The 15,933-nt window shown below is 39.9% G+C and overlaps 1 protein-coding gene across 3 annotated transcripts in view; it reads left to right on the top strand.

The window, feature by feature from the left end:
* Nucleotides 1-124: 124 nt before the first annotated feature.
* The window catches only part of kmt2a (lysine (K)-specific methyltransferase 2A), a 41,232-nt gene continuing 25,423 nt past the window's right edge, over nucleotides 125-15,933 (top strand). For all 3 annotated transcript variants that reach the window (XM_026282343.1, XM_026282344.1, XM_026282345.1), the window contains exon 1: nucleotides 125-918. In XM_026282343.1, the coding sequence (XP_026138128.1) occupies nucleotides 673-918 (246 nt within the window). In that variant the 5' untranslated portion in view covers nucleotides 125-672. The remainder of the gene's footprint in view (nucleotides 919-15,933) is intronic.

Genomic DNA, 15,933 nt, shown 5'->3' on the forward strand with positions numbered 1-15,933 from the left:
ATAAATCTGGAATAATTACATTTATTAAACTGTGCATGATGTAATAAAACACATGTAAGTGACTCAAATTAGTTCATATTCCAGTTTTAAATGAGTGTAGAAACGTTGCTTAATTGCCTCAACCAATGGCCTGAGCTCAGGGCGGGGCTACCTATTTCACTGACAAATAGTAGATGTGGGCGTGTTCAAAGAAACCTGTGCGAAAACACTCATCACATTCGCAATTCCATTTACTGACTGTAGGGGTGCAGAAATTACACACGCAATTTAATGCAATTTCTACAAGCTAAAAATATATCGGAGGAAAAACTGTTGAATATAAGAAAATAGCAAATGTTAAAAACTTAACCATTTAATAACTAAGTCCTCACAGGTTTAAAAATGAAGAATATATGAAACTTATTAAATTTCGATATGCAGTCTTCCTGTGTCTGATGAACAGGTTTTTTTTTTTTTTTTTTGCCTTCCTTGAGTATCGCCTACGAACCTGTGTAAAAACATCACTGAGCCTGCTCTGCGCTGGGATCGTGTCGGGGTCTTCGGTACCTCCACCCCGAAACATGGATAATCCATTCTGAGCGCTAGAGCAGAGCGGCCGTGTCCGGAGATCGCTCGTTCGGGGCGACGCCTACACTGAGCTCCTGATCCTAGGGCAGGCAGGCAGAGTGTAAAATGGCGCACAGCTGTCGGTGGCGGTTCCCTGCTCGGCCCGGAGGGAGCAGCAGCTCGGGCACCGGGAGGAAAGCGGGCCGAATTCGAGTCAATGCTTCCCTTCGAAACAGCGCGGGGACTAACCCGAACGTGAACGGACTCGGGCCCGGTTTCGACGCTGCGTTGCAAGTGTCCGCTGCTGTCGGCAGCAACCTGCAGAAATTTCGGGATGTTTTGGGGGAGTCGAGCGGCTCCAGCAGCGGGGAGGTAAGCGGGACCCTGGCTAAATCGTTAGCCTCATTCGTGATCATACAGGAATTACAAATAACTCCGCTGCTGTGTAACGTTAGCAGCTGTGAGTTTCTCAGTGAGGAGAGTAAGTGAGTGAGTGTAATAGTTATTTTGCTACGCAGCAGACACATGCCTCCATCCATGTGCTGTTTTTCTCACTATGGGACTACTGACAGGCTAAACTGCTAGCTAGCCCACATCAAAACATGTTCCTATTCGTAACTAATGATTGATGTTGCTGTGCTTCTGCGGTGGGATGTCTGTATTGAGGAGTTCTAGCATCATATTTAGGGACCCTGAGGAGTTCAGTGCCATTTTTTTAAGGATGGAGATGTGAAGCTAGATAACTGAAGGCTGCTTTGGGTTGGACTTGTTTCAATTTGATTCGGAGTCTCGTGCGTTTCATGTGACACCGCTTTTTTACTTTAAACACTATGAAATCAAATTTTCAGCTAAAAAAAGTGCAGAAAATGCCCTGTTTAATACACAGCTTGTGTCAAAAACTAGTTCCAGAAGAGCTCAAAGGTGGATAAAGGGTGGAGTTTAAAGATATTTAGCACCTTTTATGTAATTTTAAATTGCAGTTTTCGTGTATAAGAGATTAAATGATACCTTTTGATGACTCTAGAAATTAACTCGACGTGTTTCTTTCAGCTAAAGACAACTTAGTTCAAAAGCCTGGTGGAGAGTATAGCGGAACTTTACACTCTCATAAAGAAATAAACAGGTCAGGGTGTTTCAGTAAGCACAAACGAGCAGATTTTAGCTGGACTGAACACCTGGTGCCACTTGGTTGTTGTTGTCTGAGCATTTAGCGATAGCACGCACAAGTGCATCTCACCAGCTGTAGCCTGTTTGGATTAATTTTAAAGTATTGCCCTATATGAAAGCGTAAATTGAGTTAAGAAGATGTAATGCTCTGCTCCTGAAACTATTGTGGCCGTTCATGATGTGTGCACTTTTGATATTATGTTGTCCAGTTATACACTGCCCTCTAGCTTGGGTTGAGAAATGGATGAGACTAGTAGCATAAACAGCGTTGCTATTCAAATACGCAGCCTGGCGTGTTCTTGTTGCAGAGAATGGGGCGTGTATTTACAAATTGTTCTTTCTGTTGCAAAAGTGTGCCGTGTGTAGTTGTAAACCTATCGTGATTGATCTCCTTCATCCTCGAGAAGAGGCTGGCTAACGTGTTAGCCTGTTAGCACCCACTGATGTACGGGAAAATGGGAGGTGGACATGTTTTTTTTTTCCCCTCTCAGATATTGCGTAGTAGCAATATGCATTCGAAAAAAAAATATTTATGTGAGGAATCAAGTGATTCCTGTGCAAAATCTCGATGAGGCCACAGGGACCATATGCTTAGTCAAAGACACCAAATGCAGTGGTTTGAGCGGTGCAAAAGACGGCTGCACTAAAAAGGCAGCGTTTGACGGAGGTTGTTATGTGTGGGGGTGTGTACAGTGATAAACTACCCTCTTCCTTTCTCAGTAGTAGAGCGCTGCGCATCGGAAACGCGGGGAGATCGAAACTTGAGCGGGCGCGAACCAGAAACATGCAAATAGCATGCTTAATTTTGTGTTTAGCCTACGGGTAATTTTAGCTTTTGAAAACGTGGAGCAGATTTAAGAGCGTGGAGATGTGGTTATTATATTATATCTATTTTTATATATACGTATATACAGTATAGTAATTTCATTCACTGCTCTGTTTTATAAGGTTAAAGGGATAGTTCAACCCAAAATCTAAATTATGTCATTAATAAATCACCCTCATGTCGTTCCAAACCAGTAAGACCTCCATTTATCTTCGGAACACAGTTTAAGATATTTTAGATCTAGTCCGAGAGCTCTCAGTCCCTCCATTGAAGCTGTGTGTACGGTCTACTGTCCATGTCCAGAAAGGTTAGAAAAATATCAAAGTAGTCCATGTGACATCAGAGGGTCATTTAGAATATTTTGAAGCACCGAAAATACATTTTGGTCCAAAAATAGCAAAAACTATGACTTTATTCAGCATTGTCTTCTCTTCTGTGTTTGTTGTGAGAGAGAGTTCAAAACAAAGCAGTTTGTCATATCCGGTTTGCGAACTAATCATTCGATGTAACCAGATCTTTTTGAAACAGTTCACCAAATCGAACTGAATCGTTTTAAATGGTTCGCGTCTCAAATACGCATTAATCCACAAATGACTTAAGCTGTTAACTTTTTTTAATGTGGCTGACAGTGACACTCCCTCTGAGTTCAAACAAGCCAATATACCAGAGTAATTCATTTACTCAAACAGTACACTGACTGAACTGCTGTGAAGAGAGAACTGAAGATGAACACCGAGCCGAGTCAGATAATGAACAAAAGATTGACTCGTTCACAAGTCAAGAACCGTTTCTGTCCAACGCGTCCAATTCGAGAATCGAGGAGCTGACCGATATGGAGTCAATTTAACGCCATATATACACGCAAAAGATTCACGTTTTGCTAAAGAAAATAAAGTTTTGCAAATGAAAATTTAAGTATTGAGGAAAATTAGTTTTTCTGCAAAAAAAATTAAGAATTGCAAAACATAAATGAAACGGTGCGAAAGCAATGATTTTGCAATACATATTTTCTATGGTCATATCTATTAATTTATTTGCAATGCTGCTTTTATTTAGCGTGTCTAGTTTAAGCTTGCAATACCATTTTTCCTTTGTGCTTCACTTTTCCGCACGTCTCTCTTTGTGGCACTGTTTTGACGTGGGGGCAGAGTCAAGGGACGGGGGCGTGTACAACATGCCTCCCTGGAAGTGATGTCATCGGCCCGATCATGATGAGCAGAGACTTTCGAGTGGATAATTTCTTTTTATTCAATAGCATTAAAACATTCATGTTTTCGTCTTATTTACTTTATTAACAAATGTATGTGTATCAGCAGCGTTTGGCCAATTTAAAGAAGTTGTTAACAAGAACATCTGGGGCCTGTTCTTATATGTTGCTAACTCAGTTAGCTGGATTTGAATGTTGACGATTTCGCGTGATCTTGGATCATTTGGTTCTTCGAAGCTCATCCCGGAGCTGCTGTCATAGCAACAGGTCCGCAAGCTTTAACCTGCTCGGGAGCAGGCTTATTTCATGTAAACAGGATTAGATCGCTTCTTTTCAACCAGAACTGATACTCAAAATATGTCCACTACCACCGCTACTTTATTACAAGAGTATCGTACTGATCCAGGGACAATAATTTAAAATAATAATCATTAAAAAAAATTATTTAAAAATAATATAAAAATGCGGTGTAGTCCATAACAGCCTACTATAGACACAGCCAGTTTTACTCACTGAAATATTTATTCATCATAAAATGCGAATCTAAATAATTGGGAATCATGAAAAAAATTCTATTAAAATAAAAACCTGTATCTATTTTCTGTTTCATGTATCTTTTATAACATTTATGTAGTTTTGTTTGCTTGGCTGTTTCCTTATAAAAGTCCAGAAATTTGTCAAATTTTTCGTCGGTTGTCATTTTAAATTATGTGATGTCATTACATTGCCGTCTTGCCACCAGCCAATCGCTGCACTGCTGATCATGGTTTTGAGTATCGTACATATCCCCTTTTAAGCCAACACATGAACGTGCAATTATCTCAGATAACTCAATCAAGATACTAATCATACACAACAGGTGTGTTTGAAGAACCCAATTAGCCAGATCATGATTAGCAGGATGATATCATCTTGTATGTGTCATTTGATCTCGGATGTAATAAGCGACGTATGAAGAATGGGCCCCTGCTGTTTGTTTCTCTCGATGTGCACACATTTATAGCGTATTAAAATGTGTATTGTTTCATTTGTTTAACTGCAAGTGTTTGTTTAAAATCTCTTAACTTGTGGGAGGACGCAGAAGCATTCTTTGCTCACATTAGTTCAGAGGAAAACGCAGCCCTGAAGAGTTTTGTAAATAATAGCCTATATAAAAGCTAGACATGCCAATAAAGCTTTGTTTACTTTAGAGGAACTTTATTTTCTTTTGCAAAACGTAAATTTTTTGCATATATATATATATATATATATATATATATATATATATATATATACGGCATTAAATTGACTCCATATACTGACACACAGAGCGTCTGAACAGAACTGATTCTTTTGGTGATTGATTCTGAACTGATTTTGTGCTAATGTTATGAGCGCAGGTAAACCGAAGGCTTGAATCGAGGGCAATCATCGCCAATGATGCCATTACGTCGAGCACAAAAGAACCGGTGAACCATTTTCTTCAACCGGTTTATTGAATCGAACTGTCCAAAAGAACTACTGGTGATCCGAAAACCGATGCAATCAGTTCTTAACTCGTGAACGAGTCATTATCTGGCTCGGCTCGGTGTTCATCTTCAGTTCTCTCTTCACAGCAGTTCAGTCAGTGTACTGTTTGAGTAAATAAATTACTCCAGGATATTGGTTTGTTTGAACTCAGAGGGAGTGTCAGCCACATTAAAAAAGTTAACAGCTTAAGTAATTTGTGAATTAATGCATATTGGAGACGCGAACCATTTAAAACGATTCAGTTCGATTTGGTGAACCGTTTCAAAAAGGTCCAGTTACATCCAATGATTCGTTCGCGAACTGGATATGACAAACTGCTTTGTTTTGAACTCTCTCACAACAGGCAAGGAAGAGAAGACAATGCTGAATAAAGTCATAGTTTTTGGACCAAAATGTATTTTCGATGCTTCAAAATATTCTAACTGACCGTCTGATGTCACATGGACTACTTTGATGATGTTTTTCTTACCTTTCTGGACGTGGACAGTAGACCGTACACACAGTTTCAATGGAGGCACTGAGAGCTCTCTGACTAAATTTTAAATATGTAAAACTGTGTACCGAAGATAAATGGAGGTCTTACTGGTTTGGAACGACATGAGGGTGAGTTATTAATAACATAATTTTTTTTGGGTTAACTATTGCTTTAAGATAAGAAATCTTAGTCTTATTGCTTTAGTTTTTTTTTGTGGACCTATTTCATGGTAAATCACTCCAGAGTTATCGTACAACCGCTTGTTGTTTTTAAGTTAGATTTACTTTAAATGTTTCCGTAGAAGTCAAAATATGTGAATTTTAAATAAATCTTGTTCTTGTCATGTTATTGAAAACAATTGTGTTTGTAGGCTTTAATCAAGTTGTAGTAATTTGCTCCACCTCTAAAACAGCTTTCCTTTTCTTGTGATATCACTTAGGCCATACAGGCTATTGGATAAAGTTAATTATACTAACTCTTCAAGCAACCTTGTTCTGCCATACTACTATTTTTTTTATCATCGAATATCCTTCATTCATAAATATGCCCTAGAATAGAAGTAAAAAAAAAAAAAGGCAAATTACAGTGTATGCTGACTTTTAGAAAAGCTTGCATTATTGTGTGTCTTTTTTTAGCAGTTCGGTGTGCTTTAATGCACCCTTGGAGCCTTTTTGAACAGCGCTCAATTAAAACACGAATACATTTGTGAAACATAAAGTAGTGTACAAGCCAGACAGACGGCTAAAATCCCAGTGGAGCTTGCAGCTCATGCGAGTTGCAGACACAGCATTGTAGTTTCATTCAGAGGGGATATTGTGCCTGGGTAGGATTGTTCTGGTTCATCACAGCCCGCTGAGCTCACAGTGGAGCCTAAGGCCAGTAGCATGCTCAGTAAACAGAAGTACGCCGCCCCTCCTTCCCATCAGACCCAAATCCAACAGCACGGGCCCACAGGGCCCCAATAGAATTTCACTTCTGATGGCTGCCTTTTAGACTACTTCATTAATGGTTGTGGCTAGAAGGGATTCAGCAAAAACTGGAAGCTAACAATAAATTGAATGTGATTTTTATTAACGTCTGCACATACCCTAAACCTACCCCTAACATTAATGCAAAAATAGTCATTGTACAATGTGAGAAAACTTACATTGTATTGATGTGTGCATGCCCAGTAGTTTTTGCTGTATGCCTTCTAGACTTAACCTTCATTAACCCATTTGGACGGCTTAAAATGTTTACATAGAGGTAATACGGCTGCGTGATTTTTCACGGCTCCAGAAAGCGACACTTTTGATGTTCACTACCACTTTTGAGATGTTTTTGTCTGAATCTAAAATGCAAATACAAGTCCGTGGCTGCTTGCTAGACAACTGTTACTTTCAGGAGGTGTCCTGTTTAAGTCTCCATTCATTGGTTTCTTTGTGCGGGACACCATTTGGCTTGCCTTTTAATGTCCAGAGTAAAGCCCCGCTTACAGAAGCAGAATGAGGATCAATATCAAGGCCCCATACAAAAGTGCAGTTGAATGGATACAGCAAATGAATGCTTTGCTCCGCTGCTTTCTAATGAATGGTGTGGCCTATGCAGAGGGAAGAAGTCCAGCAGGTGTTTGGCCTATTTATCTGGAGAGGGCCCTCTCTCCTAGACAGCGTGTGGATCATAGCAGGAAGCTTTGTGTCTGCTTTTATTCCAGCCTTTACGAAGTGCAGGCAGCTGAAAGAGCACAGACGTGGATATCAAAGGGTGAAGAGCAAGCCCTCCTCCCCCTGGGACACAGGACATCCCATCCATGGCTTTATTCCGCTTTTGTAGGCGGGCAGAGGGGGTTTCACCTCCCGCTTTTTGCTCCGAGGGGGGGGGGGGGGGTTGCAGCAGCCATTGAGCGCATGGAGCAATTCTCTGGAAATTTACGTCCCTCATTACACCTCGCAGGAGGCACATCTTTGTTTTTATCTTAAAGCCATGGCTCCTCATTAGCGTGGGTGTGAGGTGTTGGAACATGTTGTTTCAGAAACTCTCAGTTTTGGGTGCTTTGAATGTGGGTGCATGAGCAACTTCAGCGCATGAGATCTGCATCTTATGAAGGGAAATTTCTCCAGATGCCTTTTATGTTATAAAAGTGTTTCGAGAGACTCGAATAATCAAACTACCGGGGTTCCCCATCATTGTGTTGTTTATGCTGGGGCTTTCAAACAAGTTAAAATATTTCTCATGTGTGACCACGCAAAATGCAATTTTTTTCCCTGTCAGATGACCAGACCGGTTTCTTTTGTTATAAGTTATAGTTGATATGTTTATCAATTTTGGCTGTAGGCTGAGAATGCCATCATTCTGACCGCATTTTAAAGAGCAGGTCATATGGGTTTTCAAAAATTATCTCTTTTGCTGTTTGTAAGGTAGCTATCCTTCAATGTAAATAGTGTGCAAAGTTGTTAATCAAAAAAGTGCACGATAAATAAAGGTATTGGCTCTCAAAAAGTAAGAGTCGACTCAGAATTGCATAAGCGAGTCGTTATATTTTTGAATCTTCTGCCTGTTACTGGTATACGTCACTGGGCAACACATTTATCATAATCCCAGCATGCCCAAGAAATATGAACACTGTCTTTGTCGAGAAGATGCTGTGTTCCACGATACCACAGCAATACAATTCAGACCTTTTGTGCTTGTCATTTTATCGAGGACTGCTTCTTTAATCTTGCCTTTTATCTTCGCTGGCTTTGAATCTTCTTTATTTGAACCAACAAGCGCCTCCGAACCACAACCTGTAAGTATGATTGTTACGTTATGTGTACATTTTCAATTGAGGGCTCAAAATATCCATATATTCTTTTTTGTGTGTGCTTACATGTGATGTGTACCTAGTGCAGATTTAGGTTTCCAGAGCCCCTTTCAAACACTTCACATTGGACCCAGAAAATTGCCGGGTCGTCTTCTGTGTGAACGCAAACACGTCCCTGGATTGATCCTGGGATTTATCCCGGGTCGGGGACCTAGTAACATTGCCGGGTTCAGTCCCGGAACGAGTGCTGTGTGAACAAAAGAACTAACTCATGCTGTAAAGGTTGTGTCGTACAGTCGTAGTGATATCATACGTTATCACGCGACTTTTATCAGGTGTTTTGAAGGCAGATCAACATTTGCAACGAAAAAATTATGTGCAAACTGTAATGAAGCAGAGATCAGTTAGTTCCTCACTTTCCGCTCTGAAGCGGAGATCGTTTGCTAGCTTAAGTGAAAGTTAATGTGTCTAGCGTTTTCGACTTATACATTACACGTCACACCCAGATGTCACGGTACCCTTACGGGTTGTGTGTGAACGCACGCACAAATTCCGGGTAATCGCTGGCAGTGTGAAAGTGCAAAATCTAGCGCCCCAGGAACAATTGCTGGGACACATTACCCGTGTATTTTCCGGAATCGCAGTGTGAAAGGGGCTCAAAATAAAGCATGATATTACCTTACTGAATTACTGAATTAGTTCTGATAATTCGCTGTGAACTCACTATTTGCTAAGAGTGTGTCGATTAATGTAGACTGTTGTTGTTCGAATTACTTTGTTTTATAATTAAGAATGTAGCGAGAATGTTTTTAATGATCGTGAAAGTGCTGTTTATGTAGTTACAGGGTTTATGTAGGGAGTAAAACACCTGGTAGAGGAGTTCGTTAGGCTGGTGCTCATGTGATACAGCTGTTCTGCATTATAATTAAAGGTTTAAACGGGGAGTCTTTTCTCTGTCGTTCTTCAGACATTAAAGTAGACATATTTTGTTTTTCAAACTTTGTTGTTTCAACAGTTAGTCACGTTAACAAATGGCTAACATATCCACCATTATTGTTTTTTAAATTGTTTTAATTAAATTGTGTTTACAGTTAAGCAGCTAAACTTTAGCCATGAGCACAATTTGCTTGCATGCGTGTTAAATAAAATGTTTTTATGTCATTATTTAAAGAACTTATTGGAGCACTATATTATTTTTTTAATGAAATGTTGCATGCTAGGGTTGCAATGTTGTCACAACAAAACCCGCCCAGTTACTACTCAAAACTAGCCAAATAGTGTTTTGCAGGTGATCCTAGGGGTGGTGAAAAAAATCGACTATCGATTAATCGCGAGTATGTTATGGACGAGTATGAATCGATTATAAAATTTTCAAAAATCGATTTTTTTTTTTTAATTATTTTATTTTGTAAAAAAAATTATACCGAGAGTTGAACGTCACGAACGCGCCAACAGGTGTGTAAAATGGAAAAAACAGGAGCGAGCAACCAACCGATCCACCCAGCTCCATCTGGGCTCAAAGCAAGCGTGTGGATTTATTTGGGTTTTCATGGCAGGAGCTCTAACCCTCTTGGCGCCATGGTTGAGTTTACTCGACAAGATGCGGCACTGAATAAAACGGCCGATTTTGTCAAATAGTGTGTCAAATTTCAAGCGATCTCCACTGCACCAGATAGCAGATATGTAATACTTCATCTCTGACTCAAAAAAACGTAATGCTCCTTAACAAAATCTTCGAGAGCGCATTGAATCAGTGCGAAAAAAAGCGGAGCTTGTGTGAGAGTGAGCCATTTTATCTGACCAATATTGTCAACGTTAGCGAGTATTGGCATTAGATTATTATTATTATCATTATTATTTTTATTATTATCTAATGACATCAATAAAGCTTCAATAAACCCGCAATGAAGTGTTGGGACTTCTATTCGCGGACACTGATTCTGAAGGGGATTCTTCTGTATTCAGAAGATGACGGAGATATTGAAAGTGAAAGTACACCAAGCACAAACGGCGAATCCTTTGCCCAATGTAAATGGTCCTTTGCCAAATGTCAAGGTGTGAACAAGGTGTTTTATTGTTGCGGGGACGAGGCGGGAGATTTTTTCCGCGCTAGACCTGTATATTTGTCTTCTGACCGCACCTCTCCGCAATCGCGGTGACAGTATTGTAGTGGAGACTTTGTCTAATGCCTCTGGGTATGTTAGACAAGGTCGAAGTATTCATAGGACAGTTAGGAGGTAAGGTGGAGAGTAGTCCGAGCCGTGCACACTCGGCGCGTGCGCGAGGCAGATCTGGCTGCGCTGCTCATAGCAGAAGCAGAGGCGATGTGACACGGGGCATAGATTTTGAACTAAGAAGGTCTTGTCTACTTGTGTTTGTGTGTCATATGAATAATATATATGTGCCCCATACATGGAATCAGAGTGCCTGCTGCATGTAGTAAACTGAAAATCCCAACCACTACATGCATTCGGTTTGTTTCTACCATTTATTAGTAATGATTTACACAGTTTGTTTACTACTTACTGTTGTGAAATGGAAAATCAATAATCGTTAATCGAGAATCGTTAATAATCGAAAATCGACTGTAATCGAATCGGGACTTCAATAATCGTAATCGAATCGAATCGGGAAATCATACAGATTAACCACCCCTAGGTGATCCCCCTTTAAAAATCGCGTTCTGGGGTTTAAAATACACACTTTCTCTCGGGGTTCACCAGGTAAATTTTGCATTCCAGTGCCTAAATATGACGTTATTGCGGTCGCTACAACCCACAACATCAAAAACAACTGCAGACTTGGCAATACAGATGGTAGCACTCACTAACTTGCTCAAGCGCTCCTCTTTGTTTCGATCACAACAGAGTTGGCCAGCTGACCAATCAGAAGAGTTTACACTTATGGAAGGGAGGGGTTTACAGACATTTAGCTCAGAACTGAATCGAACAAAACACTTAACAGTTTTGAAATCATGGACTAATGATATTATGTATAAATGAATATTCTGGTAAAATTACAGTGTTTTCTGACCTTAGATGCTTTTAAACCATAGACTGTATAAAAACATAGAGGTAGTGTCTGTGATATCACCCATTGGTTTCCGAAGAGCGTTTTTGAAGCCAAAAGTGGGCTGAGGCAGCTGTCGCCATTTTGGCAGCGCGTCACCGTGCATCACTCCCGGATGACGAAAATGGGCAAAAAGGCGGGAGCTGGTTGCTGAAGTCACGCCCACCTAGTGAAACTGCGATGCAGAGCTTTGAGACTTAATATAATTGAAACGCATAAGTTATAAAAAAAAAAAAAAATTCACCCCCTCACAGTTGTCATGAAGGGCAAAATTTGCCATATAGACCTAAATAATTTTTTGAACCAAGCTGTAACATTTTTTTTTTCTGCTGTGAGGTTGGGCATTTTAACATGGGGAGTCTATGTGACTGACTCCCTTTGCAGCCATACACTAGCGGCCAGTTGATGAATTACAGTTTAAGTCACTTCCGTATGGGCTTCAAAAGAGAGAGCGCGAGGTTGCCACTGTTATAGGGGACTACAGCACAATATTACGACACTTTAAAAAAAAATCACATGACCTGCTCTTTAATGTTTTATGCATTGCATTTTGTATCAACAATATTGTCAACGTTAGCGAGTATTGGCATTAGATTATTATTATTATCATTATTATTTTTATTATTATCTAATGACATCAATAAAGCTTCAATAAACCCGCAATGAAGTGTTGGGACTTCTATTCGCGGACACTGATTCTGAAGGGGATTCTTCTGTATTCAGAAGATGACGGAGATATTGAAAGTGAAAGTACACCAAGCACAAACGGCGAATCCTTTGCCCAATGTAAATGGTCCTTTGCCAAATGTCAAGGTGTGAACAAGGTGTTTTATTGTTGCGGGGACGAGGCGGGAGATTTTTTCCGCGCTAGACCTGTATATTTGTCTTCTGACCGCACCTCTCCGCAATCGCGGTGACAGTATTGTAGTGGAGACTTTGTCTAATGCCTCTGGGTATGTTAGACAAGGTCGAAGTATTCATAGGACAGTTAGGAGGTAAGGTGGAGAGTAGTCCGAGCCGTGCACACTCGGCGCGTGCGCGAGGCAGATCTGGCTGCGCTGCTCATAGCAGAAGCAGAGGCGATGTGACACGGGGCATAGATTTTGAACTAAAAAGGTCTTGTCTACTTGTGTTTGTGTGTCATATGAATAATATATATGTGCCCCATACATGGAATCAGAGTGCCTGCTGCATGTAGTAAACTGAAAATCCCAACCACTACATGCATTCGGTTTGTTTCTACCATTTATTAGTAATGATTTACACAGTTTGTTTACTACTTACTGTTGTGAAATGGAAAATCAATAATCGTTAATCGAGAATCGTTAATAATCGAAAATCGACTGTAATCGAATCGGGACTTCAATAATCGTAATCGAATCGAATCGGGAAATCATACAGATTAACCACCCCTAGGTGATCCCCCTTTAAAAATCGCGTTCTGGGGTTTAAAATACACACTTTCTCTCGGGGTTCACCAGGTAAATTTTGCATTCCAGTGCCTAAATATGACGTTATTGCGGTCGCTACAACCCACAACATCAAAAACAACTGCAGACTTGGCAATACAGATGGTAGCACTCACTAACTTGCTCAAGCGCTCCTCTTTGTTTCGATCACAACAGAGTTGGCCAGCTGACCAATCAGAAGAGTTTACACTTATGGAAGGGAGGGGTTTACAGACATTTAGCTCAGAACTGAATCGAACAAAACACTTAACAGTTTTGAAATCATGGACTAATGATATTATGTATAAATGAATATTCTGGTAAAATTACAGTGTTTTCTGACCTTAGATGCTTTTAAACCATAGACTGTATAAAAACATAGAGGTAGTGTCTGTGATATCACCCATTGGTTTCCGAAGAGCGTTTTTGAAGCCAAAAGTGGGCTGAGGCAGCTGTCGCCATTTTGGCAGCGCGTCACCGTGCATCACTCCCGGATGACGAAAATGGGCAAAAAGGCGGGAGCTGGTTGCTGAAGTCACGCCCACCTAGTGAAACTGCGATGCAGAGCTTTGAGACTTAATATAATTGAAACGCATAAGTTATAAAAAAAAAAAAAATTCACCCCCTCACAGTTGTCATGAAGGGCAAAATTTGCCATATAGACCTAAATAATTTTTTGAACCAAGCTGTAACATTTTTTTTTTCTGCTGTGAGGTTGGGCATTTTAACATGGGGAGTCTATGTGACTGACTCCCTTTGCAGCCATACACTAGCGGCCAGTTGATGAATTACAGTTTAAGTCACTTCCGTATGGGCTTCAAAAGAGAGAGCGCGAGGTTGCCACTGTTATAGGGGACTACAGCACAATATTAGGACACTTTAAAAAAAAAATCACATGACCTGCTCTTTAATGTTTTATGCATTGCATTTTGTATCTGTATCTTTTATACAGGCATTTTTGAGGGAATCTGATGCATCAGCAGTTGTCAAAACTTCACATTGTTTAAAAAAATGGTGATTCAGTGAATTTATGAAAGGCCACACTATCACATATCCCTTAGCTTAGAGATTATATTTAGTTACATGTCTTGATGTGGATATGTTGGCTAACTGTGATTATAGGGGTATGTGTGTGTTTGGTATAGTTGGCCACACACACAGTAGTGCAATTATGTCCCGCTCTGGGGAAGGACAGTTGCCAAGTTGCAGTGTGCTTGCCAATTTATGCCCATTTCTTAAGTGTACTGTAGATGCCATGTTGAGCAACTTTCCTGGGTTTGTGACCATCTGCTCAGAACAGGATGTAATGAGTTTATGTAAACAAATAGTCTTGTTTGTTTGCTTACCTTTTATTGACGGGAACTGAGAGGTGGCACAAACAAGTACTTTATCTTCTCTTTTTGGAAAGGAGGATGTTGTAATTTGTAATCCTGTCCTGTCCCTGTTGGGGATGTTCACATGTTTTGGGTTTGATGATCAGCCTTTTCACCAATCATCCATTCTTAAAACTCATTGCACAGTGGCCATATAAATATTTAAAATTTCAAACCAAGCAGCAAGCAGCATCTGCAAATATATGGTTGTAAAACTTTTCTCAAAAGTATTTGTTTGGTCTTTTAGTTCAGAGGATTTTATTGACTTTTATTTTGTAAAATATTTATTTATTTCCAAATAGCAATTCTATATTTATTATTTGTGTTGTTGTTCTTCTTATTTTGCTAAAAGTGCATTTTCTTTAGAGATAAACATTTCACTTTTTTAAGAACAAAGTTATTTATTATTCATTATTTTCAAAGCCTATGAAAATATAGAACACTTTATTATTATTATTATTATTATTATTATTATTTTTTTTTTTACTTTTATTTTTCTTAAAATGCTGTTTTCATAAATAAACAAATATGCTGTTCAAAATTAAGTTCTTCATTCTTTATAGCCTTTTTAGAAGCATAGAATTTTTCGATTAATGTTGTTTGACATATATAATTTTTTTATATTTTTTTATGGTTTGGAAATTAATGATATGGGGGCAAAATAAAGTAATTAGAGAATTAAAAAAAAGTGTTTTTGCGCCACCTGCCTTTTTGGGCTGTTGTTTCTTTTCTGACACCCCAATCCCCCCCATCCCCCCAAATGTCTGGGGAATAAAGATGTGGGAACAAAAATAATGTAATTAGAGTAACAAAAAAGTGTTTCTGTGTCACCCCGCCACCACCACTATCTCTCCTCCCCCATCCTGTACTGGCAGCAGGTGCTCGGCGCCTTGGCCGAGCCGAGTGTCACTTTCTCGAGCCCAGTATCGCCGCTGCCCCCTCCGTCTCAGCCGTGGGTGTTGATTGAGCAGCTCCACCGGAGCAGATAGTCAGGCTACTTGTAGTGCGTGGGTGTGCTGTTTAGATTAGCTTTTCATGTTTTAACTAGCCTAATCTTTTTGTGTGTGTTATGTTTTGATAAATTGTGTGTGTATTGTTATGTCTCTCTGTATGTCCTCCAGGAGATTGATATTCTCTTGACAGGCTGTTGTTGTGAATATGAATTCATTCTTAAATTACTTGCCTGGTTAAAGGTTAATCATGAAAACGATAATAATTGTTGTCCACAGAGCCTTTTCATCATGCTTCATCTTTGCTCCATTCCTTTATTGTCAGAATGATGCTCTTTTCCGTTTCTCCATCCCTCCATCCCTCCTCCCTTTCCTCTTGTCTTGGGATTTTGTTTACATCTTGCAGTGTGCCTCACACACAAGGTGGAGAAGGGTGTGAGTGAGTGAGAGTGTGTGTTGGTGTGTGTGCGCGCGTGAGCGCTTTTGAGTGCCTGAGGCAGAGTCGTGCTGTCATTGAGAGCTACTCATGGTGTCACACTGACTTTGAGCTCCACTGCTCGCAGCTCTCTAGTACTCTGTCA

This window comes from Carassius auratus, chromosome 15 (assembly GCF_003368295.1).
Source record: "Carassius auratus strain Wakin chromosome 15, ASM336829v1, whole genome shotgun sequence".
Taxonomy (NCBI): Eukaryota; Metazoa; Chordata; class Actinopteri; order Cypriniformes; family Cyprinidae; genus Carassius; species Carassius auratus.